General features: G+C 45.7%; 1 protein-coding gene across 1 annotated transcript; it reads left to right on the top strand.

The window, feature by feature from the left end:
- The first annotated feature begins 734 nt into the window (after nucleotides 1-734).
- LOC109874750 (mitogen-activated protein kinase kinase kinase 20-like) lies at nucleotides 735-26,760 on the top strand. The gene is made up of 12 exons (XM_031810111.1): nucleotides 735-1,086; nucleotides 3,727-3,814; nucleotides 5,206-5,307; nucleotides 7,793-7,858; nucleotides 8,062-8,090; nucleotides 8,589-8,726; nucleotides 9,155-9,241; nucleotides 13,473-13,547; nucleotides 14,019-14,125; nucleotides 25,577-25,715; nucleotides 25,897-26,125; nucleotides 26,453-26,760. The coding sequence occupies exons 1-12, from the start codon at nucleotides 928-930 to the stop codon at nucleotides 26,758-26,760; spliced, it is 1,527 nt and encodes a 508-aa protein (XP_031665971.1). The 5' UTR covers nucleotides 735-927.
- The last annotated feature ends 417 nt before the right edge of the window (nucleotides 26,761-27,177 follow it).

The raw sequence follows: 27,177 nt of genomic DNA, 5'->3' as shown, positions 1-27,177 counted from the left end.
GTTAAGGAAGGATCACATAATTCCATCCAGGTTATCAGGAGGGATCAGCCAATGAATTAAACTAGTGAGGAAACATTCCAGAATTCCAGGTGCCTCATTTCTGTTTGTTTGCCAACTCATAGAAGTGGTAGAAGAAGAAAATGTACTACTTCAAAATGGAGACGGTCTCAATGGCGTTGCCCGTGCTCTCACAGACACCATGATGGGACAGATACAATGTTGTTTAATCTATGGGTTTGTCATGTCACCATGGTCATTCCAGACTGGTGATGTCACTGCCTCCTTGTTCTTCGGTGTGTGTGGTGAGGTTTTAGTTGATGAGTGAATGAGGGACGGGGTTGAGTGTGAAACTAGAGTAGACTCATTGTCTAGTCCTGTCTCTGACCTGTGTGGGTGTGTGTTGGGGGGGGGGGGGGTGAAGTGTTTTCTATAGAAGCAACAAACCCATGAATGAATGCTCTGGATGTCAGCAGCCATATTTGAAGGGACGGGTCACATACAGATTCAAACACCACATACACTGACTGGGAAAGGGGATAACAGGTAGGGAGCAGAATGTGATTAACAAACACACACACTTACACACTCCATCGCTCTCTCTCTCTCTCTCTCTCCTGTGTTTCTGCTCTTTCTCTCTCTCTGTCTGCGCTCTCTGTGTCTGTTCTGTCTTTTTGTCCTCTTTCTCTGTCTGCTCACTCTCTCTGTCTGCTCTCTTTCTCTCTGCTCTTTCTCTCTCTGACTGCTCTCTTTCTCTGTCTGCTCTCGTTCTCTGAGTCCATTCTGCTATCGGGTGTGTGTGATTAAACTTTCTCTCCCTCTCTCAGACCCTTTCCCTCTCTCTCTCTGTTCCCTCTCTCTCTCTCTGTTCCCTCCCCTCTCAGATTGCTCTGTTTACTCAGAGCGGCTGTCTTCGAGTGCGTGTCAGCCATGTCGTCTCTGGGTGCCTCGTTTGTCCAGATAAAACATGAGGACCTGCGGTTCTATGAGAACTGTGGAGGGGGCAGCTTTGGGACTGTGTACCGAGCACACTGGATATCTCAGGATAAAGAGGTCGCTGTGAAGAAACTACTCAAGATTGAGACTGAGGTAGGAGAGACACACTTCCCTCTCCTGCCCCCTGTTCCCTCTCCTGTTACCTGTTCCCTGTCTCCTCTCCTGTTCCCTGTTCCCTGTTCCCTCTCCTGTCTCCTCTCCTGTTCCCTGTCTCCTCTCCTGTTCCCTGTTCCCTGTCTCCTCTCCTGTTCCCTGTCTCCTCTCCTGTCCCCTCTCCTGTTCCCTGTCCCCTCTCCTGTTCCCTGTCCCCTCTCCTGTCCCCTCTCCTCTTCCCTCTCCTATTCCCTGTTCCCTCTCCTATTCCCTGTTCCCTCTCCTGTTCCCTGTTCCCTCTCCTGTTCCCTGTTCCCTCTCCTCTTCCCTCTCCTGTCCCCTCTCCTGTTCCCTGTTCCCTCTCCTGTCCCCTCTCCTCTTCCCTCTCCTATTCCCTGTTCCCTCTCCTGTTCCCTGTTCCCTCTCCTGTTCCCTGTTCCCTCTCCTGTTCCCTGTTCCCTCTCCTGTTCCCTGTCCCCTCTCCTGTTCCCTGTCCTCTTCCCTCTCCTGTCCCCTCTCCTCTTCCCTCTCCTCTTCCCTCTCCTGTTCCCTGTTCTCTCGCCTGTTCCCTCTCCTGTTCCCTCTCCTGTCCCCTGTTCCGTCTCCTCTTCCCTCTCCTCTACCCTCTCCTGTTCCCTGTCCCCTCTCCTCTTCTCTCTCCTGTTCCCTATCCTGTTCCCTCTCCTGTTCCCTCTTCTGTTCTCTCTCCTGTTCCCTGTTCCCTCTTCTGTTCCCTGTTCCCTCTTCTGTTCCCTGTTCCCTCTTCTGTTCCCTGTTCCCTCTTCTGTTCCCTGTTCCCTGTCCCCTCTCCTCTTCCCTGTCCCCTCTCCTGTTCCCTGTCCCCTCTCCTGTCCCCTCTCCTGTCCCCTCTCCTGTGCCCTGTCCCCTCTCCTGTTCCCTCTCCTGTTCCCTGTCCCCTCTCCTGTTCCCTGTCCCCTCTCCTGTTCCCCGTTCCCTCTCCTGTTCCCCGTTCCCTCTCCTGTTCCCTGTCCCCTCTCCTGTTCCCCGTTCCCTCTCCTGTTCCTGGTTCCCTGTTCCCTCTCCTGTCCTCTCCTGTCCCCTCTCCTCTTCCCTCTCCTGTTCCCCGTTCCCTCTCCTGTTCCTGGTTCCCTGTCCCCTCTCCTGTCCCCTCTCCTGTCCCCTCTCCTGTCCCCTCTCCTGTCCCCTCTCCTGTTCCCTCTCCTGTTCACTCTCCTGTCCCCTCTCCTCTTCCCTCTCCTGTTCCCTGTCCCCTCTCCTGTCCCCTCTCCTGTTCCCTGTCCCCTCTCCTGTTCCCTGTCCCCTCTCCTGTCCCCTCTCCTGTTCCTGGTTCCCTGTTCCCTCTCCTGTTCCTGGTTCCCTCTCCTCTTCCCTCTCCTGTTCCCTGTCCCCTCTCCTGTTCCCTCTCCTCTTCCCTCTCCTGTTCCCTGTCCCATCTCCTCTTCCCTCTCCTGTTCCCTGTCCCCTCTCCTGTCCCCTCTCCTGTTCCCTGTCCCCTCTCCTGTCCCCTCTCCTGTTCCCTGTCCCCTCTCCTGTCCCCTCTCCTGTTCCCCGTTCCCTCTCCTGTTCCTGGTTCCCTGTTCCCTCTCCTGTCCCCTCTCCTCTTCCCTCTCCTGTTCCCTGTTCCCTCTCCTGTTCCCTCTCCTGTTCCTTGTACCTCTCCTCTTCCTATCATTTTGGAGTACAGAATTTGTTAATAACATATGCTTCTTCTTCTCTTCCTCCTATTCTGTGAGATATTGTATGGGCTATCTGTTTGTCTGGTGTGATACTGCTGTTCAGTGATTCCCAAACAAATTATGTGGCTGACATTAATGAACAAAACACTATTTCCTGCCACAATCCAGTCTGAAATTGTAACTCAGTATAAATGATTTCCCAACCCAGCAGAAAACCCATGGGTTATAGTGTCCTGGCCTGGCTGTGACACTGTCATTACACTGCCTGACTTTCTCCCTTGATGGGTGAATAACTGTTGAGACATGTACTGGCAAGGGCTGGGGCGCTTCTAAACACACGCACACACCACACACACACAAACACAAACACACACACACACACACGCACACACCACACACACACACACACACACACACACACACACACACACACACACACACACACACACACACACACAGCCTTGATGTTTGGTTAGAAAACAGTGGGATTGTAATGACAGTAGATTTTTCAATGAATCTATCTAGTAAGAGGTTGATACAAAATGTCTGTGTTCTATAGTAGATATGGCCTGTTGGTGAGTTGACTGATAGCATGTTTGCCATGTTGACGTTGTGTTGCTTGGTGCTCTGACCCTAACCTTAGAGTGTGAAAAAGGGAATACGGTACAGACATGCATAGCAGAAAAACATTGTGTACATCCCTCAGATCGCTTATAACAGAGTGATCAAAATCCTTTGCATATACAGTACACCTATAGTAAGTATATACTGTGCACACCACAGGGGGCTGGTGCTCATAATAATGGCTGGAACAGAATGAATGGAATGTTATTGAACACATCAAACCCGGTGGCTCCATGTGTTGGATACCATTCCATTCCTTCCGTTATTATGAGTCATAATCCCTTTCGCAGCCTCCTGTGATGCATACAGTACACACTCATGCTGTCTCTGCCCTACCAACCCCCCCCCCCCCCTCTAGGCTGAGATTCTGAGTATTCTCAGTCATAAGAACATCATTCAGTTCTATGGAGCCGTACTGGAGTCCCCCAACTATGGAATCATCACAGGTCAGTGTGTGTGTGTGTGTGTGTGTGTGTGTGTATTTTCCTCATACACTCGCCAATGGATATGGAACCACAACAGGTTGAGGATCGTTTAGGCCACAGACTGTGTGAGTTGTATTTCCTGGCAGGACATAAGCTCTGTGACAGCACTGCCCATTATAATGACTTACAGAACACACTACCAAGTGTGTGTGTGTGTGTGTGAGCCTGAGGTGCTAAGCTATGTTTGACGTTTCTCAAGTCGTTATGAGTTCAGGTTGTGAGTGACAGTAGGAAGACTGTTGAATGATCTCAACCCCTGTTCTCTCTGTGTGTGTGTGAGTGAATTTGTGTGTGTGTGAGTGAATGTATTCGATTGTGTCTGTGTGTTTATTCTACACTGTACGGTTCTTACAAAGTGTCTTGAGTTGCAGAAATACACTACCGTTCAAAAGTGTGGAGTCACTTGGAAATGTCCTTGTTTTTGAAAGGAAAGCAAAATGTTTGTCCATTAAAATTACAGCAAATTGATCAGAAATACAGTATAGACAGCGTTAATGTTGTAGCTGGAAACGGCTGATTTTTAATGGAATGTCTACATAGGCGTACAGAGGCCCATTATTAGCAACCATCACTCCTGTGTTCCAATGGTACGTTGTGTTAGCTCATCCAAGTTTATCATTTTAAAGGCTAATTGATCATTAGAAAACCATTTTGCAATTATGTTAGCACAGCTGAAAACTGTTGTTCTGATTGAAGAAGCAATAAAACTGGCCTTAAATAGACTTGTTGAGTATCTGGAGCGTCAGCATTTGTGGATCCGATTACAGGCTCAAAATGGACAGAAACAAAGAACTTTCTTCTGAAACTCATCAGTCTATGCTTGTTCTGAGAAATGAAGGCTATTCCATGCAAGAAATTAGAATAGACAGAGGAGTGGGAGGACCTGGTGCACAACTGAGCAAAAGAACAAGTACAGCAGACTGTCTAGTTTGAGAAACAGATGCCTCACAAGTCCTCAACTGGCAGCTTCATTAAATAGTACCTGAAAACACTGGTCTCAACGTCAACAGTGAAGAGGCGACTCCGGGTTGCTGGCCTCCTTTTAAAATGATAAACTTGGATTAGCTAACACAACCTGCCATTGGAACATAGGAGTGATGGTTGCTGATAATGGGCCTCTGTATGTCTATGTAGATATTCCATTAAAATTCAGCTGTTTACAGCTACAATAGTCATTTCCAACATTAACAAGATCTACACTGTATTTCTGATCAATTTGATGTTATTTTAAATGGACAAAAAATGTGCTTTTCTTTCAAAAACAAGGACATTTCTAAGTGATCCTAAAGTTTTGAATGGAGGTGTACATTATTTAAGTTTTTTAAAAACACATAATTGTATTTCGTCTCCAGAGTATGCAGGCGGAGGTTCTCTGTATGAGTACCTGTCCAGTGAGCAGAGTAAGGAGATGGACATGGAACAGATCATGACCTGGGCCGTGGAGATAGCCAAAGGTGAAGACAGACATACTTTTAAACACGTTTCCCTGCTCCCAGAACAGTGCTTCTATGGATTCGATCTATTCCAGAGTGAGCACACCGGATTCAACTCATCAAGCCCTTGAATAGGTGAATCAGGATAGCTAGTTCAGAGCTACAACATTGTTAAATGTCTGCAGAGGTTTGAGAACCACTGTCCCAGAATACACTTAGTATTCTAGTTCCACCAAGTCTCGACTCTAGAGCACCCTTAGCTAAATAAACTGGTTGAGTTCTGTCTTCCTGAGGGGAAAACTACGAAGCGGGATCCATGAGTTAGCCAGCTAGCTTGCCTGTATTTTCTGAAATAACTTTTCATTTATTAGAAAGATAAGCTTGAAACGTGCATGGTCTAATTGACTCAACAACCAAAAACACATAGCCTATACACTGAGCTTACAACACATCAGGAACTGCTCTTTACAGTACATAGACTGACCAGGTGAATACAGGTGAAAGCTATGATCCCTTATTGATGTCACTTGTTAAATCCACATCAATCTGTGTAGATGAAGGGGAGGAGACAGACAGGTTAAAGAAGGATTTTTAAGCCTTGAAACAATGGATTGTGTATGTGTGCAATTCAGAGTGTGAATGGACAAGACAAAAGATTTCGATGCCTTTGAACGGGGTATGGTAGTAGGTGCCAGGCGCACTGGTTTAATAGGGATAGCCCCCTTTTTGTCAATTTTCACCTAAATGATATACCCAAATCTAACTGCCTGTAGCTCAGGCCCTGAAGCAATTTGAAAGGAAACACTTTGAAGTTTGTGGAAATGTGAATTGAATGTAGGAAAATATAACACAATAGATCTGGTAGAAGAAAATACAATGACAAAACCAGCCTGTGTTTTTTTACCACCATCTTTGAAATGCAAGAGAAAGGTCACTGTTATAGCCATCACTCTGGTTGTAATTCCAATAGTGTCCACAAGATGGCAGCAGTGTATGTGCAAAGTTTCAGATGGACAACTTGGAGTATGACTGATCCTCAAGACTTTTAGTGTAAAGTCCCCAGGTACATTTGGGCAAATCGTAAAGGAGACATTCACATTCATATTCCATTTGTCTGCAAGAATATCGTCAAATCTGCATACTTAGATATTTATTTAGCTTTCCAAGTATTAGTAGCCATATTATAATGGCTACTAATACAAAACAAAACAATAAGTTTTCATAACTTCATAATATCCTTACAATTTTTGTCCAAAATGAAAAGGCATGCTGTCGTACAAGATGAAAAGTTACATTTTATGACATATACATTGTTTCCGGATGCTCCCATAAAGCCCAGCTCATTGGCTATCTAGCTAGCTTTGTTTGACCCCAATTGGTGCTTATTTGACAAAGATAGTCGTTCAAGTGATGGCCGCCCGCCTCATCGGCGTGCCATGAAGGCATCACTCTCTGACCAAATATGGTGTCCTATAGGATATACTACACCCCTAATGAAATAGTGAAGTCTTGTTACTGTCTAGGATCTCTGAGTAATAGATATGAACGTGATTTGACTCATTGAAACAACGTTTAAGGTGAGATTTTCACAGATTCCTTTCTTTGCAAATTGAACAGTGGAAATACAAAATCGATTGTGCATGCTATATGGACCTTTTTAGGAAATGAAAAAGGATTTTATCTAACAAAATGACACTTCATGTTATCTCTGGGACCGTTTGAGGAGAGCTCCTAGCAAAACAGTTTTTTTCACCGCAATGGGTTTGATAAATTCACCTCTGAAGGTGAAATGTGTACTTACATTCTGAAATCTTGCTCTGATTTATCATCCAAACAATAGCATGGGATTTTTTCCACAGTAATAGCTACTTTAAATTGGACAGTGGAGTTACATTAACAAGAACGTAAGCTTTCAGCCGATGTAAGACACTTCTATGTACAGACAGTTGTTGTTACTCTAAAATCTGCTATCTTGACATAAGGCGCTGAATGATTTACAACTGTCCCATTGACGGGACGCCGATCCATTAATGTTTTTTAAAGTCAAGAACTGCAACGCTGCTGGGTTTTTCACACTCAACGGTTTCCTTGTGTATCAAGAATGATCCACCACCCAAAGAACATCCAGCCCACTTCACACAACTGTGGGAATCTTTGGAGTCAACATTGGCCAGCATCCCTGTGGAATGCTTTCGACACCTTGCAGAGTCCCTGCCCTGACGAATTGAGGCTGTTCTGAGTGCAAAAGGGGGTGCAACATAATATTAGGAAGGTGTTCCTAATGTTTTGTACACTCAGTGTATATGTTTAGCTTTCTTAATGAATCAGAAAGTCAACAGTTATTTCTGGTTATTTATCAAAGTTAGCTGGCTGAGTGCAACAGGAGCACATTCTTCTCTGGTGTGAGGATCAGTGACTTGTTTGGAGACGGGTAGCCATTGTCGAGCAGGGTTGTTTACATTTTGTTGGTCTGTGGCTCAGGATGTTTAATGTTTCTGTCCAATAGGAATGCACTATCTTCATTCGGAAGCCCCAGTCAAAGTCATTCACAGAGACCTCAAGTCACGAAACGGTAACCAACTGCACACACAATCTACAACCAAACGTATCTACCCACCAGGAAATCCAACATTTCTCTCACTGCTACTGCTACATAATAACTTTCCATTGTAAACCAATCAGGATGAATGGATTATAGTTTGATAGTGAGGAATGGCATAATGATGAGATGTGGATCCTCTTGTGGACTGACCTTTATCTCTGTTCCTACTACAGTGGTACTGACAGCAGACAAGGTACTCAAGGTACATACAGTAGGGTGTCTGACAATGATTGTGTTTTCACTTATACATCCTTTATTACTTTACCTGTACAGAGCCAATCTGTAAATATCCCATCCAACTCCAACATCACCATATTGTTATTTATTTGATTTATTTTGCTCCTTCGCACCCCAGTACCGCTACTTGCACACACATGTTCTGCACATCTATCACCCCAGTGTTTCATTTGCCATACTGGAATAATTTCGCCACTATGGCCTATTTATTGCCTCACCCCCCCTTATCCTACCTCATTTGCACACACTGTATATAGACTTTCTCTATTGTGTTATTGACTGTATGTTTGTTTATTCCATGTGTAACTCATGACCATTTGTCGAACTGCTTTGCTTTATCTTGGTCAGGTCGCAGTTGTAAATGAGAACTTGTTCTCAACTAGCCTACCTGGTTAAATAAAAGTAAAATATTGTTTTTTGTAGTTAAGTGTCCCAATGCTCTCTCTCTCTGGTCTGTTGTCAGATCTGTGATTTTGGAGCGTCTAAGTTCCAGTCCCACACCACCCACATGACAGTGGTGGGCACATTCCCCTGGATGGCCCCAGAAGTCATACAGAGCCTACCTGTATCAGAGACCTGTGATACATTCTCCTACGGAGTGGTGAGTGTGTCTGTGTGGGAGGGGAGGAGTCTGATACTGTATGTTCTACCTCAAGTGGTCTTTCAGCAAAATCTTCACTGCAAAAACATCTGGCATATCATCTTGTGTCTGTGTGCGCTCGTGTGTGTGTGTGTGTGCTCTCGTGTGCTCTCGTGTGTGTGCTCTCGTGTGTGTGCTCTCGTGTGTGTGCGCTCGTGTGTGTGTGCGCTCGTGTGTGTGTGCGCTCGTGTGTGTGTGCGCTCGTGTGTGTGTGCGCTCGTGTGTGTGTGCGCTCGTGTGTGTGTGCGCTCGTGTGTGTGTGCGCTCGGGTGTGTGTGTGTGCGCTCGGGTGTGTGTGTGCTTGTGTGTGTGTGCTTGTGTGTGTGTGTGTGTGCGCTCGTGTGTGTGTGCGCTCGTGTGTGTACGCGGTCGTGTGTGTGTGTTACCAGGTGCTATGGGAAATGCTGACACGGGAGGTTCCCTTTAAAGGCTTCGAGGGGCTGCAGGTGGCTTGGCTGGTGGTGGAGAAACAAGAGGTACACTAAGACACATTGTTCTGATTTACGATTAGTTAAGAGCTTCAAGGGGCTCAGATTCACTTGCAAATACAAGACAGTCATACATAGAATCAAACATTAAACCAGTGGTGGAAAAAGTACCCAGTTGTCATACTTGAGTAGAAGTAAAGATACCTTAATAGAAAATGACTCAAGTAAAAGTGAAAGTCACTCAGTAAATGTAATTGCTTAAATATGAAAGAAAAAGTATAAATCATTTCAAATTCCGTATATTAAACAAACCAGACAGCACCATGTTCTTTTCTCCATTTATGGATAGCCAGGGGCACACTCCAACACTCAGACATCATTTACAGATAGCCAGGGGCACACTCCAACACTCAGACATCATTTACAGATAGCCAGGGGCACACTCCAACACTCAGACATCATTTACAGATAGCCAGGGGCACACTCCAACACTCAGACATCATTTACAGATAGCCAGGGGTACACTCCAACACTCAGACATCATTTACAGATAGCCAGGGGTACACTCCAACACTCAGACATCATTTACAGATAGCCAGGGTCACACTCCAACACTGAGACATCATTTACAGATAGCCAGGTTCACACTCCAACACTGAGACATCATTTACAGATAGCCAGGGGCACACTCCAACACTCAGACATAATTTACAGATAGCCAGGGGTACATTCCAACACTCAGACATAATTTACAGATAGCCAGGGGTACACTCCAACACTCAGACATAATTTACAGATAGCCAGGGGCACACTCCAACACTCAGACATAATTTACAGATAGCCAGGGGAACACTCCAACACTGAGACATCATTTACAGATGGCCAGGGGAACACTCCAACACTGAGACATCATTTACAGATGGCCAGGGGAACACTCCAACACTGAGACATCATTTACAGATGGCCAGGGGAACACTCCAACACTGAGACATCATTTACAGATGGCCAGGGGAACACTCCAACACTGAGACATCATTTACAGATAGACAGGGGCACACTCCAACACTCAGACATCATTTACAGATGGCCAGGGGAACACTCCAACACTCAGACATCATTTACAGATGGCCAGGGGAACTTACTTATGTACTTTAACCACTGCATAAAACACATGCACACACTGAACAAGTTACACACACAGAGCCTGAGTAACAATGTGATGCTCTCATGCTTTCCGCTGTGAGGAGGGTAAGGAGTATTTCTAGAGCTGACCTCTGCTCTTGTAAGGCATGTATACTGTGCTGTAGGGGGCTATATACTGTGTGTGTGTGTGTATGGGGGTTTATACTGTGTGTGTGTGTAGGGGGTTTATGCTGTGTGTGTGTATTGGACCCCATCCAAGAGCATACTGGGATACTCAGGAATTATGTTCTCAGATCTCTATAGAGTGCAGCACACTATTACTGGAACATACACTTGTTTCAAATCAAATGTTATTTGTCACATACACATGGTTAGCAGATGTTAATGCGAGTGTAGCGAAATGCTTGTGCTTCTAGTTCCGACAGTGCAGTAATATCTAACAAGTAATCTAACAATTTCACGACAACTACCTTATACACACAAGAGTAAAGGGATGAATAAGAATATGTACATATAAATATATGGATGAGCGATGGCCGAACAAGGCAAGATGCAGTAGATGGTATAGAATACAGTAAATACATATGAGAAGAGTAATGAGTAATGTAGACATTATTAAAGTGCTGTTATTTAAGTGACTAGTGATACATTTAATATATTGATTTAATAAAGGTATTGAAGTGGCAAGAGATTATCAATGTTGGCAGCAGTCACTCAATGTTAGTGATGGCTGTTTAACAGTCTGATGGCCTTGAGATAGAAGCTGTTTTTCAGTCTCACTGTCCCCACTTTGATGCACCTGTACTGACCTCGCCTTCTGGATGATAGCGGGGTGAAAAGGCAGTGGCTCGGGTGGTTGTTGTCCTTGATGATCTTTTTGGCATTCCTGTGACATCGGGTGGTGTAGGTGTCCTGGAGGGAAGGTAGTTTGCCCCCGGTGATGCGTTGTGCAGACCGAACCACCCTCTGAAGAGCCTTGCAGTTCTGGGCTGAGCAGTTGCTGTACCAGGCGGTGATACAGCCCGACAGGATGCTCTCGATTGTGCATCTGTAAAAGTTTGAGTGTTTTTTCAGCCTCCTGAGGTTGAATAGGCGCTGTTACGCCTTCTTTACCATGCTGTCTGTGTGGGTGGACCATTTCAGTTTGTCCGTGATGTGTATGCCGAGGAACTTAAAACTTTCCACCTTCTCCACTACTGTCCCATCTCTGTTTGGGAAACTGGTGTAGGGGGTTATCTGTGTGTGTGTGTGTGTGTGTGAAAGGGGGTTTAAACTGTGTCTATATTCCAGTAATACTGTGCTGCACTGTATAGACATCTGAGAACATAATTGCTGAGTATCCCAGTATGCTCTTGGATGGGGTCCAATAGTGGTGAGAGAAAGACATGTATTTATTTCATTTGAAATCCCTCCAGAGAGAACTGTTTCCATATTATCCCCTTGCCCCTTACAGTGGATGTATCCTATTGCCTGTTGTTGCTTTGTACTGGAGCCTGAGCATTGGCTTTTCTTTAATTGTAACATTGCCTTGGTTTCCTACTTCATAATGTAGATGGGTTCATGTGAGTTGGCATTTATCCTATTTTGTTGCATTACAACCTGTAATTTAAATTGATTTTTATTTGTATTTCATGTAATGGACATACACAAAACAGTCCAAATTGGTCAAGTGAAATGAATTTTTTTTTTTTAAAAGGGAAAAGTGGTGCATGCATAAGTATTCACCCCCTATGCTATGAAGCCACTCAATAAGATCTGCTGCAACCAATTACCTTCAGAAGTCACATAATTAGTTCAATAAAGTCCACCTTTGTGCAATCTAAATGTCACATGATCTCAGTATATAATACACCTGTCTGAAAGGCCCCAGAGTCTGCAACACCATTAAGCAATGGGCACCACCAAGCAAGTGGCACCATGAAGACCAAGCAGCTCTCCAAACAGGTCAGGGACAAAGTTGTGGAGAAGTACAGATCATGGTTGGCTTATAAAAATATCCGTAACTTTGAACATCCCTCGGAGCACCATTAAATCCATTTTTCAAAAATGGAAAGAATATGGCACCACAACCTGCCAAGAGAGGGCAGCCCACCAAAACTCACGGACCAGGCATTAATCAGGGAGGCAACAAAGAGACCAAAGATAACCCTGAAGGAGCTGCAAAGCTCCACAGCGGAGATTCGAGTATCTCTCCATAGGACCACTTTAAGCCATACACTCCACAGAGCTGTGCTTTACGGAAGAGTGGCCAGAAAAAAGCCATTGCTTAAAGAAAAAATGAGCAAACATGTTTGATGTTCGCCAGAAGGCATATGGGAGACTCCCAAAACATATGGAAGAAGATACTCTGGTCAGATGAGACAAAATGTAGCATTTTGGCCATCAAGGAAAATGCTATGTCTTGTGCAAACCCAACACCTCTCATCACCCCGAGAACAACATCCAGCATCATGCTGTGGGATGTTTTTTATCGGCACTGGTACTGGATAACTGGTCAGAATTGATGGAAAGATGGCGCTAAATACAGGGAAATTCTTGAGGGAAACCTGTTTCGGTCATCCAGAGTTTTGAGACTGGGACGGAGGTTCACCTTCCAGCAGGACAATGGCCCTAAGCATACTGCTATAGCAACACTTGAGTGGTTTAACGGGAAACATTTAAATGTCTTGGAATGGCTTTGTCAAAGCCCAGACCTCAATCCAATTGAGAATCTGTGGTATGACTTAAAATTGCTGTACATCAGAGGAACCCATCCAACTTGAAGGAGCTGGAGCAGTTTTGCCTTGAAGAATTGGCAAGAATCCCAGTGGCTAGACCTGCCAAGCTTATAGAGACATACCCTAAGAATACCCTAAGAGACTTGCAGCAGTATTTGCTGCAAAAGGTGGCTGTACAAAGTATTGACTTTGGAGGGTGAATAGTTATGCACGTTCAAGTTTTCTGTTTTTTTTGTCTTATTTCTGGTTTGTTTTTTTTGCATCTTGAAAGTGGTATACATGTTGTGTAAATCAAATGATACTTACCCCCCTAAAGTCTATTTTCGTTCCAGGTTGTGAGGCAAACAAATGGTAAAAATGCCAAGGGGGGTGAATACTTTCGCAAGCCACTGTATATGGTTCCTGTGTGTCTGTTACAGAGGCTGACCATCCCCACCAGTTGTCCGCCTAGCTTTGCTGACCTGATGAAGAGATGCTGGCAGGTTGAACCAAAGGTGAGAGGGCAAAGGTCAGGGCTACCACTCAGATTGCCTGATTGGACAATGCAGCAGCTGGTACTGAACTTAGTAACCTGGTCTCTGAAGTCTGGCATACTATGAACTGTTACAGAAGAGTGAACTATTGATACAGTCCTAATGTGCGTAAATACTACAGTAATGTCCCCCAAAACACTACAGTAAACACTACAGTAAAGTCTGCAAAAACACTACAGTAAATATTACAGTAAACCTAACCATTTATATTGCAGTAAACACTACAGTACATTTTACAGTAAACGCTACAGTAAATATTACAGGAAAAGTTTGCAAAAACATGACAGTGTATACTATAGTATTTTCTTCATGTGCACACTAATGTTTTTAGGCTTAGCTGAAGAAAAAAAAAGCTGCAGTTGCAGTGTTGACTTGATATTGTGTGTGTGTGTGTGTGTGTGTGTGTGTGTGTGTGGGGGGGGGGGGTTCTAGGAGCGTCCAGTGTTTAAACAGGTGTTGGGGACTCTGGAGACCATGTCTAATGACAGCAGACTACAAGACCAGTGTAACTCATTCCTACACAACAAGGACCAGTGGAGGTACGCAGAGTGCATGCATGTGTGTGTGTAATACAGGTGGTACAGTAAGCAGAGACTGGATTGTTTAAACTCTACTACTTGCCCGAGCCTCCCCAGCTTCTCCTTCACCCAAATCCAGATGGCAGATGTTCTGAAAGAGCTGCAAAACCTGGACCCGTACAAATCAGCTGGGCTAGACAATCTGGACCCTCTCTTTCTAAAATTATCTGCCGCCATTGTTGCAACTCCTATTACCAGTCTGTTCAACCTCTTTCGTATCGTCTGGGATCCCTAAAGATTGGAAAGCTGCCGCGGTCATCCCCCCTCTTCAAAGGGGGTGGCACTCTAGACCCAAACTGTTATAGACCTTTATCCATCCTGCCCTGCCTTTCTAAAGTCTTCGAAAGCCAAGTTAATAAACAGATCACCGACCATTTAGAATCCCACCGTACATTCTCCGCTGTGCAATCCAGTTTCCGAGCTTGTCATGAGTGGACCTCAGACACCCTAAAGGTCCTAAACGATATCATAACCGCCATCGATAAAAGACAGTCAAATGACTGCCTCGCCTGGTTCACCAACTACTTCGCAGACAGAGTTCAGTGTGTCAAATCGGAGGGCCTGTTGTCCGGACCTCTGGCAGTCTCTATGGGGGTATCACAGGGTTCAATTCTCGGGCCGACTCTTTTCTCTGTATATATCAAAGATGTCGCTCTTGCTGTGGGTGATTCCCTGATCCACCTATACGCAAGCAACACCATTCTGTATACTTCTGCCCCTTCTTTGGACACTGTGTTAACAAACATCCAAACAAGCTTCAATGCCATACAACACTCCTTCCGTGGCCTCCAACTTCTCTTAAATGCTATTATTACCAAATGCATGCTTTTCAACCATTCGCTGCCCGCACCCACCCACCTGACTAGCATCACTACTCTGGACGGTTCTGACCTAGAATACGTGGACAACTACAAATAGCTAGGTGTCTGTCTAGACTGTAAACTCTCCTTCCAGACTCATATCCTGTTTGGCGCAGGCGTGCCGCTAGCGACCCACCTCGACAACATACTGTGAAATTGTAGAGCGCCAAATTCAAATGACAGAAATAGCAATAATAAACATTCATGAAAATACAAGTGTTATACATCGGTTAAAAGATTAACTTCTTCTTAATCCAGCCGCTTTGTCATTTTTCAAAAGGCTTTACGGCGACAGCATAACATGCGTTTATGTAAAGACATCTCTCTCAGCATACAAAACATTACAAACAGCTAGCTAGCTGAGGACAGTGCCCTGCACACAAAAGCATACAACATTTTTCCAACCAAGCAGAGGAGTCACGAAAGTCAGAAATAGCAATAAAACAAATCAGTTACCTTGGAAGATCTTCATCTGGTTGCAATCACAAGGGTCCCAGGAACACAATAAATGGTTGTTTTATTTGATAAAGTCCTTCTTTATATCCCAAAAACCCTGTTTTGTTGGTGCGTTTTGTTCAGTAATCCACTGGCTCAAATGCGGTCAAAACATGCAGACAAATACATCCTAATAGTATCGGTAAAGTTCGTCGAAACATGTCAAACAATGTTTATCACTAATCCTCAGGGTGTCAATTATATAAAAAATAGATAATATTTCAACCGGACAATAGCGTATTCAATAGCAGTATTGCATGCTTCCCCAGTCCCCTAACCAAAAGGTATTTTTCTTCGTCGTTTTTCAGAAAACAAGCCTGAAACCATGTCTAAAGACTATTGACATCTATTGGAAGCCTTAGAAACTGCAATCGGGACCCTAACCAATTACATAGTCAATAGGCATTCAATGGAAAACCACTCACATCAAAAAAATCCCACTTCCTTGATGGATTTTCCTCTGGTTTTTGCCTGCTATATCAGTTCTGTTATACTCACAGACATAATGTTAACAGTTTTAGAAGCTTCAGAGTGCTTTCTATCCAATGCTATATGCATATCCAAGCTTCTGGGCCTGAGTGACATTCATTCATCCGAATTTACGAATGCTCCCCCCTGTCACTAAAAAGATATCAAACGTCTCCAATCCAAAATCAAATCTAGATTTGGCTTTCTATTTCACAACAAAGCCTCTTTCACTTACGCCGCCAAACTTACCCTAGTAAAACTGACTATCCTACCGATCCTCGACTTCGGCGATGTCATCTACAAAATAGCTTCCAATACTCTACTCAGCAAACTGGATGCAGTCTATCACAGTGCCATCTGTTTTGTTACCAAATCACCTTATACCACCCACCACTGCGAACTGTATGCTCTAGTCGGCTGGCCCTCGCTACATATTCATCGCCAGACCCACTGGCTCCAGGTCATCTATAAGTCTATGTTAGGTAAAGCTCTGCCTTATCTCAGCTCACTGGTCATAATAACTACACCCACCCGTAGCACGCGCTCCAGCAGGTATATCTCACTGGTCATCCCCAAAGCCAACACCTGCTTTGGCCGCCTTTCCTTCCAGTTCTCTGTTGCCATTGACTGGAACGAATTGCAAAAATCGCTGAACCTGGAGACTTACGTTTCCCTCACTAACTTTAAACATCAGATATCTGAGCAGCTAACCGATCGCTGCAGCTGTACATAGTTCATCTGTAAATAGCCCATCCAATCTACCTACCTCATCCCATAATGTTTTTATTTACTTTTCTGCTCTTTTGCACACCAGATTCACTCCTTGCACATCATCATCTGCTCATCTATCACTCCAGTGTTAATCTGCTAAATTGTAATTACTTTGCTACTATGGCCTATTTATTGCCTTAACCCCTCTCGCCATTTGCACACACTGTATATAGACTTTCTTTTTTCTATTGTGTTATTGACTGTACGCTTTTTTATTCCATGGGGAACAGGAAGAAGAAAGAGTTCACATAAGAAGCATATAGGGGGCAGCTAGAAGTCAAGTATGGGAAAAAGAGGGAAGGGGGGCACTATTTAGAGAGGAAACAAAATGTAGAGGGTGAAAAATAAAACACTGATGAAGAGAGAATAGAGAAGAGAGACAAGAGGGAGGAGGAGGAAGAGGGTGACAGATTCTGTTCGTGTTTGACATGAGTGTGGCAAGATCATCAATTATGAGAGAAGAATAGAGAATGAGTGGAAAGATCTGGGGGAGAGGGTGGAGGAGGGAGAGGGTGGAGGAGGGAGCGAGTGGGGGTAGAGTTGGGGAGAGAGAAGTGGAGTGAGAAGTGGAGGGAGAGATTAAGGGGGAGAGAGTGGAGGAGAGAGAAGGAGAGAGTTGGGGGAGGAGGGAGATAGTGGGGCAGGGAAACGGGGAGGGAGAGTCTGGGGGAGAGAGTTGAGAGGGGTAGAGAGAGGGAGAGCGAGAGAGAGGGGGAGGTAGAGGGTGGGGGAGAGCGAGGGAGAGAGAGGGGGCGGTAGAGAGCAGGGGAAGGGAGAGAGAGGGGGAGGTAGAGAGCAGGGGAAGGGAGAGAGAGGGGGAGGTAGAGAGCAGGGGAAGGGAGAGAGAGGGGGAGGTAGAGAGCAGGGGAAGGGAGAGAGGGGGAGGTAGAGAGCAGGGGAAGGGAGAGAGAGGGGGAGGTAGAGAGCAGGGGAAGGGAGAGAGAGGGGGAGGTAGAGAACAGGGGAAGGGAGAGAGAGGGGGAGGTAGAGAGCAGGGGAAGGGAGAGAGAGGGGGAGGTAGAGAGCAGGGGAAGGGAGAGAGAGGGGGAGGTAGAGAGCAGGGGAAGGGAGAGAGAGGGGGGAGGTAGAGAGCAGGGGAAGGAGAGAGAGAAACAGGGGAAGGTAGAGAGCAGGGGAAGGGAGAGAGAGAACAGGGGACGGGGAGAGAGAGGGGAGGTAGAGAGCAGGGGAAGGGAGAGAGAGGGGGAGGTAGAGAACAGGGGAAGGGAGAGAGAGGGGGAGGTAGAGAGCAGGGGAAGGGAGAGAGAGGGGGAGGTAGAGAGCAGGGGAAGGGAGAGAGAGGGGGAGGTAGAGAGCAGGGGAAGGGAGAGAGAGGGGGAGGTAGAGAGCAGGGGAAGGGAGAGAGAGAAACAGGGGAAGGTAGAGAGCAGGGGAAGGGAAAGAGAGAACAGGGGACGGGAGAGAGAGGGGGAGGTAGAGAGCAGGGGAAGGGAGAGAGAGGGGGAGGTAGAGAGCAGGGGAAGGGAGAGAGAGGGGGAGGTAGAGAGCAGGGGAAGGTAGAGAGCGGGGGAGGTAGAGAGCAGGGGAAGGGAGAGAGAGGGGAAGGTAGAGAACAGGGGAAGGTAGAGAACAGGGGAAGGTAGAGAGCAGGGGAAGGGAGAGAGCAGGGGAGGTAGAGAGAGGGGGAGGTAGAGAGAGGGGGAGGTAGAGAGAGGGGGAGGTAGAGAGAGGGGGAGGTAGAGAGAGGGGGAGGTAGAGAGAGGGGGAGGTAGAGAGAGGGGGAGGTAGAGAGAGGGGGAGGTAGAGAGCAGGGAAGGGAGAGAGAGGGGAAGGGAGAGAGAGGGGGAGGTAGAGAGCAGGAGAGGGGGAGGTAGAGAGCAGGGGAAGGGAGAGCGAGGGGAGGTAGAGAGCAGGGAAGGGAGAGAGCGGGGGAGGTAGAGAGCAGGGGAAGGGAGAGAGAGGGGGAGGTAGAGAGCGGGGGAGGTAGAGAGCAGGGGAAGGGAGAGAGAGGGGGAGGTAGAGAACAGGGGAAGGGAGAGAGGGGAAGGGAGAGAGCAGGGGAAGGGAGAGAGCAGGGGAAGGGAGAGAGCAGGGGAAGGGAGAGAGAGGGGGAGGTAGAGAGAGGGGGAGGGAGAGAGCAGGGGAGGTAGAGAGCAGGGGAAGGGAGAGAGTGAAGGAGACACATGGGAAGGGAAGTATTTTATCAAATTTGAAAAACAATACAATACATTCACAGATTTCACAACACACTTTGTGCACTTAGGCCCCTACTCCACCACTACCACATATCTGTAGTACTAACTATGTGTGTATAGTGCGTATGTTATCATGTGTGTATGCATGTGTCTGTGCCTATGTTTGTGTTGCTTCAAAGTCTATAAGGTGTATTTTTATCTGTTTAATATTTTTTTTAATCTAATTTTACTGCTTAAGTAACTGATGTAAGGATGTAGTAATGGCTCTATGTAGTACTGTGCGTCTGTTCTGGACTTGAGGACTGTGAAGAGACCTTGTGGCATTTGGTATTTTGGAATTTTATTAGGATCCCCATTAGCTGTTGCAAAAGCAGCAGCTACTCTTCCTGGTGTCCACACAAAACATAAAACAGAACATCATTAGACAAAAACAGTTCAAGGACAGAACTACACACATGTATTTATGGCATGTCTTGTGGGGTATGCATGGGTGTCTGAGCTGTGTGCCAATAGTTTAGACAGACAGCTCAGTGCATTCAACATGTCAATGCCTCTCATAAATATTAGTAGTGATGAAGTCAATCTCTCCTCCACTTTGAGCCAGGAGAGATTGACTTGCATATAATTGATAGTAGAGGAAGAGGGGGAGAAGAGTTGGAGACAGTGGGAGGGAGAGCTAGTGGGGGTTGTCATTGGAGGAAGAGGGGGAGAAGAGTTGGAGACAGTGGGAGGGAGAGCTAGTGGGGGTTGTCATTGGAGGAAGAGGGGGAGAAGAGTTGGAGACAGTGGGAGGGAGAGCTAGTGGGGGTTGTCATTGGAGGAAGAGGGGGAGAAGAGTTGGAGACAGTGGGAGGGAGAGCTAGTGGGGGTTGTCATTGGAGGAAGAGGGGGAGAAGAGTTGGAGACAGTGGGAGGGAGAGCTAGTGGGGGTTATCATTGGAGGAAGAGGGGGAGAAGAGTTGGAGACAGTGGGAGGGAGAGCTAGTGGGGGTTGACATTGGAGGAAGAGGGGGAGAAGAGTTGGAGACAGTAGGATGGAGAGCTAGTGGGGGTTGTCATTGGAGGAAGAGGGGGAGAAGAGTTGGAGACAGTGGGAGGGAGAGCTAGTGGGGGTTGTCATTGGAGGAAGAGGGGGAGAAGAGTTGGAGACAGTGGGAGGGAGAGCTAGTGGGGGTTGTCATTGGAGGAAGAGGGGGAGAAGAGTTGGAGACAGTGGGAGGGAGAGCTAGTGGGGGTTGTCATTGGAGGAAGAGGGGGAGAAGAGTTGGAGACAGTGGGAGGGAGAGCTAGTGGGGGTTGTCATTGGAGGAAGAGGGGGAGAAGAGTTGGAGACAGTGGGAGGGAGAGCTAGTGGGGGTTGACATTGGAGGAAGAGGGGGAGAAGAGTTGGAGACAGTGGGAGGGAGAGCTAGTGGGGGTTGTCATTGGAGGAAGAGGGGGAGAAGAGTTGGACACAGTGGGAGGGAGAGCTAGTGGGGGTTGTCATTGGAGGAAGAGGGGGAGAAGAGTTGGAGACAGTGGGAGGGAGAGCTAGTGGGGGTTGTCATTGGAGGAAGAGGGGGAGAAGAGTTGGAGACAGTGGGAGGGAGAGCTAGTGGGGGTTGTCATTGGAGGAAGAGGGGGAGAAGAGTTGGAGACAGTGGGAGGGAGAGCTAGTGGGGGTTGTCATTGGAGGAAGAGGGGGAGAAGAGTTGGAGACAGTGGGAGGGAGAGCTAGTGGGGGTTGTCATTGGAGGAAGAGGGGGAGAAGAGTTGGAGACAGTGGGAGGGAGAGCTAGTGGGGGTTGTCATTGGAGGAAGAGGGGGAGAAGAGTTGGACACAGTGGGAGGGAGAGCTAGTGGGGGTTGTCATTGGAGGAAGAGGGGGAGAAGAGTTGGAGACAGTGGGAGGGAGAGCTAGTGGGGGTTGTCATTGGAGGAAGAGGGGGAGAAGAGTTGAGACAGTGGGAGGGAGAGCTAGTGGGGGTTGTCATTGGAGGAAGGTTTACTGAGGGGAAACGTTGTGAGGAGGGCTTTAAGTGGCGGAGAGAAGTTGGATTAGGAGGCGAGCAGTGCGATTGGGGTTTGGAGAGAGGGAGAAGTTTGAATTGAGGGAGAGTTGGAAGAGTTTAGGGAGAGGGGGAGGGAGATATATCCGTGCATCAGATGTCTGTATATTTAGATGTTGTGTGTGTGTTCCATTATATCATTTCATATCACAGACTAAACATTGCCCCATAGTGGAATAAATCGCCAGCACTAGACAGATAGCGACCTAATGCCAGAACCGGACAAGAACCTGACACCCTCAGCACACAAGGGGACAAACACCTGCCTGGAGGTGACAGCATTCTCTCTCCCACATGCCCCCCTAGGCACAACTATGACAACATAACTAACAAAAACGGGTCACAACTCCTGTAGCTCTGTCGCACGCTGGGTATGTACATAGTCAAAGGCAGGCTGAAAGGGGACTCCTATGGTAGGTACACCTATAGCTCATCTCTTGGCAGTAGTACTGTAGGCTACTTTATCACTGACTTCAACCCAGTCTCTGAGCGCTCACAGTCAGCCCACTGACATCCCTGTCAGATCACAGCAAAATCACAGTCTACTTGAACAGAGCAATACTCAATCATGAGGCAACAAAGCCAAAGGAACTGAGTAATACAAACAAATGCTATAGATGGAAAGAATGCAGTGTGGAAACCTACCAAAAAACTATTAGGCAACAAACAAATTCAATCAACTTTAGACAACTTTCTGGACAAAACATACTACTGTAATAGTGAAGGTATAAACTTGGAAGTAGAAAATCTGAAAAGTATATATCTGACCTCTCAGCGTCCCTCTCAATTAAAAACAATTCAAACAGAAAACCAAAGAAAATTAACAGCAATGACAAATGGTTTGATGAAGAATGCAAAAACCTGAGAAGGAAATTGAGAAACCTGTCCAGCCTAAAACATAGAGACCCAGAAAACCTGAGTCTATGCCTTGAATATGGTGGATCACTAAAACAATAGAGAAATACAATATGGGAAAAAGAAGGAACAGCGCGTCAGAAATCACCTCAATGTAATTGAAGAATCCATAGACTAACCACTTCTGGGAAAATTGGAAAACACTAAACAAACAACAACACATAGAGTTATCTATTCAAAATGGAGATGTATGGGTAAGCCTCTTCTCCTATCTTTTTGTCTCTATACCAAAGACAAACAGCAAAAACATATACATGATCAAATACAAATCTTAGAATCAACTAGTAAAGACTAACATAACACACTCCAATTACCTTGAATGAGTTACAGGACAAAATAAAAACACTCCAACCCAAAAAGGCCTGTGGTGTTGATGGTATCCTAAATGAAATGACCAAATATACAGACCACAAATTCCAATTAGCTATACTTAAACTCTTTAACATCATCCTTAGCTCTGGCATCTTCCCCAATATTTGGAACCAAGAACTGATCACCCCAATCCACAAAAGTTGGGAAAGTGGTGTTGGAGGAAAAACATACAACATTATAAAATCCATGTACACAAACAACAAGTCTGAGGTTAAAATTGGCAAAAAACACACACATTTCTTTCCACAGGGCCGTGGGAGGAAAAAGGGATAAAGTCCCACCTCCTTCAACATCCACGTATATCAACAAATTGGCGAGGGCACTAGAACAGTCTGCAGAACCCGGCCTCACCCTACTAGAATCTGAAGTCAAATGTCTACTGTTTTCTGATGATCTCATGCTACTGTCACCAACCAAGGAGGGCCTACAGCAGCACCTAGATCTTCTGTACAGATTCTGTCAGACCTGGGCCCTGACAGTAAATCTCAGTAAGACAAAAATAATGGCGTTCCAAAAAAGGTCCAGGACCACATATACAAATTGCATCTAGATACTGTTGCCCTAGAGCACACAAACAATTATACATACCTTGGCCTAAACATCAGCGCCACAGGTAACTTCCACAAAGCTGTGAATGATCTGAGAGACACGGCAAGAAGGACATTCTATGCCATCAAAAGGAACATCAAATTCGACATACTGATTAGGTACTTGAATCAGTTATAGAACCCATTGCCCTCTATGGTTGTGAGGTCTGTGGTCCGCTCACCAACCATGAATTTACAAAATGTGACAAACACCAAATTGAGACACTGCATGCAGAATTCTTCAAAAATATGCTCTGTGTACAACCTAGAACACAAAATAATGCATGCAGAGCAGAATTAGGCCGATAGCCACAAAAAGCTAAAAGGAAGTGTATCCCAAACCTTCCATAACAAAGCCATCACCTACAGAGAGATGAACCTGGAGAAGGGTCCCCTAAGCAATCTGTTCCTGGAGCTCTGTTCACAAACAGATCCCACAGAGCTCCAGGACATCATCACAATTAGACCCAACCAAATCATGAGAAAACAAAACGATAATTACTTGACGCGTTGGAAAGAATTCACAAAAAAACAGAGCAAACTAGAATGCTATTTGACCCTACACAGAGAGTACACAGCGGCAGAATACCTGATCACTGTGACTGACCCAAACTTAAGGAAAGCTTTGACTATGTACAGACTCAGTGAGCATAGCCTTGCTATTGAGAAAGGCCGCCGTAGGCAGACCTGGCTCTCAAGAGAAGACAAGCTATGTGCACACTGCCCACAAAATGAGGTGGAAACTGAGCTGCACTTCCTAACCTTCTGCACAATGTATGACCATATTAGAGAGACATATTTCCCTCAGATTACACAGACCCTCAAAGAATTCAAAAACAATCCCAATTTTGATCAACTCTCATATCTATTGATTGAAATACTACAGTGTGTCATCACAGCAGCAATATTTGTGACCTGTTGCCACAACAAAAGGGCAACCAGTGAAGAATAAACACCATTGTAAATACAACCCATATTTATGTTTATTTATTTTTCCTTTCGTACCCTAACTATTTGCACGTTGTTAGAACACTGTAAATATACAGTTGAAGTCGGACGTTTACATACACCTTAGCCAAATACATTTAAACTCAGTTTATCACAATTCATGACATTTAATCCTAGTAAATATTCACAGTTTTAGGTCACTTCGGATGACCACTTTATTTTAAGAATGTGAAATGTCAGAATAATAGCAGAGAGAGTGATTTATTTATTTTTATTTCTTTCATCACATTCCCAGTGGGTCAGAAGTTTACATACACTCAATTAGTATTTGGTAGCATTGCCTTTAAAATGTTTAACTTGGGTCAAATGTTTTGGGTAGCCTTCCACAAGCTTCCCACAATAAGTTGGGTGAATTTTGGCCATTCCTCCTGACAGAGCTGGTGTAACTGAGTCAGGTTTGTAGGCCTCCTTGATCACACACGCTTTTTCAGTTCTGCCCACAAATTCATCCCTGATTGAGGTCAGGGCTTTGTGATGGCCAGTCCAATACCTTGACTTTGCTGTCCTTAAGCCATTTTTCTACAACTATGGGAGTATGCTTGGGGTCATTGTCCATTTGGAAGACCCATTTGCGACCAAGCTTTAACTTCCTTACTGATGTCTTGAGATGTTGCTTCAATATATCCACATAATTTTCCTCCCTCATGATGATATCTATTTTGTGAATTGCAACAGTCACGTCTGCAGCAAATCACCCCCTCAACATGATGCTGTCACCTCCGTGCTTCACGGTTGGAATGGTGTTCTTTGGCTTGCAAGTGTCCCCCTTTTTCCTCCAAACATAACGATGGTCATTATGGCCGAACAGTTCTATTTTTGTTTCATCAGACCAAAGGACATTTCTTAAAAAGTACCATCTTTGTCCCCATGTGCAGTTGCAAACCGTAGTCTGGCTTTTTTATGACGGTTTTGGAGCAGTGGCATCTTCCTTGCGAGCGGTTGATATAAGACTTGTTATATGTTGATATAGGACTTGTTTTACTGTGGATATAGACACTTTTATACCTGTTTCCTCCAGCATCTTCACAAGGTAATTTGCTGTTGTTCTGGGATTCATTTTCACTTTCGCACCAAAGTACGTTCATCTCTAGGAGACAGAACGTGTCTCCTTCCTGAGCGGTATGACGGCTGCGTGGTCCCATGGTGTTTATTCTTGCGTACTATTGTTTGTACAGATGAACGTAGTACGTTCAGGCTTTTGGAAATTGCTCCCAAGGAGGAACCAGACTTGTAGACGTCTACAATTATTTTCCTGACGTCTTGTCAAGCAAAGAAGCACTGAGTTTGAAGGTCGGCCTTGAAATACATCCACAGGTACACCTCCAATTGACTCAAACGAAGTCAATTAGCCTATCACAAGCTTCTAAAGCCATGACATTATTTTCTGCAATGTTACAAGCTGTTAAAGGCATAGTCAACTTAGTGTATGTAAACTTCTGACCCACTGGAATTGTGATACAGTGAATTTTATGTGAAATAATCTGTCTGTAAACAATTGTTGGAAAAATTACTTGTCATGCACAAAGTAGATGTCCTAACCGACTTGCCAAAACTATAGTTTGTTAACAAGGAATTTGTGGAGTGGTTGAAATACAGTGTATATAAACTTCCGACTTCAACTGTATGTTTCCCATGACAATAAAGCCCTTTGAATTGACTTGAATTGAGAGCTCTAGACAATGTAAGGGAATGGTCAATGGGCATAGTATAACAGTAGCTCTCCTCTCTGTAGGTGTGAGATAGATGCTACGTTGGAGAGGTTGCGGAGGCTGGAGAGAGACCTGGCCACTAAAGAGAAGGAGCTGGAGGAGAGAGAGCAAAGACTGAAACTGTGGGAGGAGAGACTGATGGAGAGGTCCAATGTGACACCTGTGAGTAGCCTACATGTTTGGCCGGGTTTCAAAGATCACAATGCTTCATTCATGTACGTGTTCTATTTGTTTTACAACCTTATTTGAGATGAAATATTAGAAAGAGTCATGTTGTAGAGTATCAAGCCCATCAACCCCTGTCTCCGTCCCCCCCGTCCCCATATTTCTTTCTCTCTTTCAGTTCTTCTCCCCTATAGCATCAGGCATCGGTTCGGAGTCGTTCTTCCACTCTCAGTCTCAGGAGTCCAACAGCGCCAAGATATCCTGCCTCATCCGAACCCTCAGCAATGGAGAGAAGGACAGGGGAATGGAGGGGGGGGTGGACAGGGGAATGGAGGGGGGGGTGGACAGGGGGAAATGGGGGTTCCAGTCCATGCTTAGAGGCTTATCAAGCAGTCTTGGGGAGGCAGGTGTGGATGGAGGGTTAGAGGTAACCTGGGGAGAGAGAGAGAAGGAGAGGGGAACTGAGGGAGGGATAGTTGGGGGGTGTCTGGCGCTAGGAGACGGGGGGCGTTTACAGATCATGCTAAAGGGGTTCCAGGGTGGGATTGGAGAGGTAGAGGGGGAGAATGAGAGGGAGGAGAGGGGTTGGGGGGAGAGTGGGAGACAAGATGGATGGAGGGAGAAAATGAAGGAGGAGCGGATTGTGAATGGAGGGAGTATGGAGGGAGAGAGGCTACAGTCCATGTTTAGGGAGCTGGGTGGGGGGCGTTTGTTTGGGGACATGCTCTCTTTAGCTGATATTGATGGGGTAGAGGGGGTAGGTGATATGGACATGAACATGGGGGAGATAGGTGACCTGGGGGTGGTAGTGGTCAGGGGTAATACGGCTGGGGTCATAAGTCACAAGGTCAGGAGTGAGTTAGGGGTCAGAGGTCAGGGGGTGAGGTCGGGAGTACAGATGAGCATGTGGACAACGTCCAATCAGAACTCTTCTAAGATTTGCAGCGTGCGACAGGGAACCAAAATCAATATGGCCGCCACCGTTGCGGCGTTAGACATGAACGTGATGGAGCTGTGCTGGTCTGACCACGACAGTGACTAGGAGAACACACAAACACACAGGGATACTGGGAAGGTACACACACACACACACACACAATTTAGTTTTTGTTACGTCATTATTTATTTTTTTCATTGAAGCCAAATTTATCCACCCCCTGTTGTGAGGACTTTAGGGGATAATAGTGAAGAATTGTCAGCAGTGTGGATTTCCTCCTGAAAACTATCATGTTGTTCTGGTGTATTGAAGCCTTTAAAGTGGTATGCAACTGATGTGCCATATTAACACGTGTTACATAGATCAGAGAGCAGTTTGTGGAGGCTAGGACAAGTTAGGGTACCATCCAATGTTCTATGCTTTTAGACCATTGATACAGTTCATTCGTTCAAAAACAAAACTTTGAATTCAATTAATGGATTCTTACTGTGATCAAATTGATTCTTACTGTGATCAAATGGA

This window comes from Oncorhynchus kisutch, linkage group LG30 (assembly GCF_002021735.2).
Source record: "Oncorhynchus kisutch isolate 150728-3 linkage group LG30, Okis_V2, whole genome shotgun sequence".
Taxonomy (NCBI): Eukaryota; Metazoa; Chordata; class Actinopteri; order Salmoniformes; family Salmonidae; genus Oncorhynchus; species Oncorhynchus kisutch.
The sequence above is the reverse complement of the archived record's forward strand: the minus strand, read 5'-3'. Positions and strand labels throughout refer to the sequence as shown.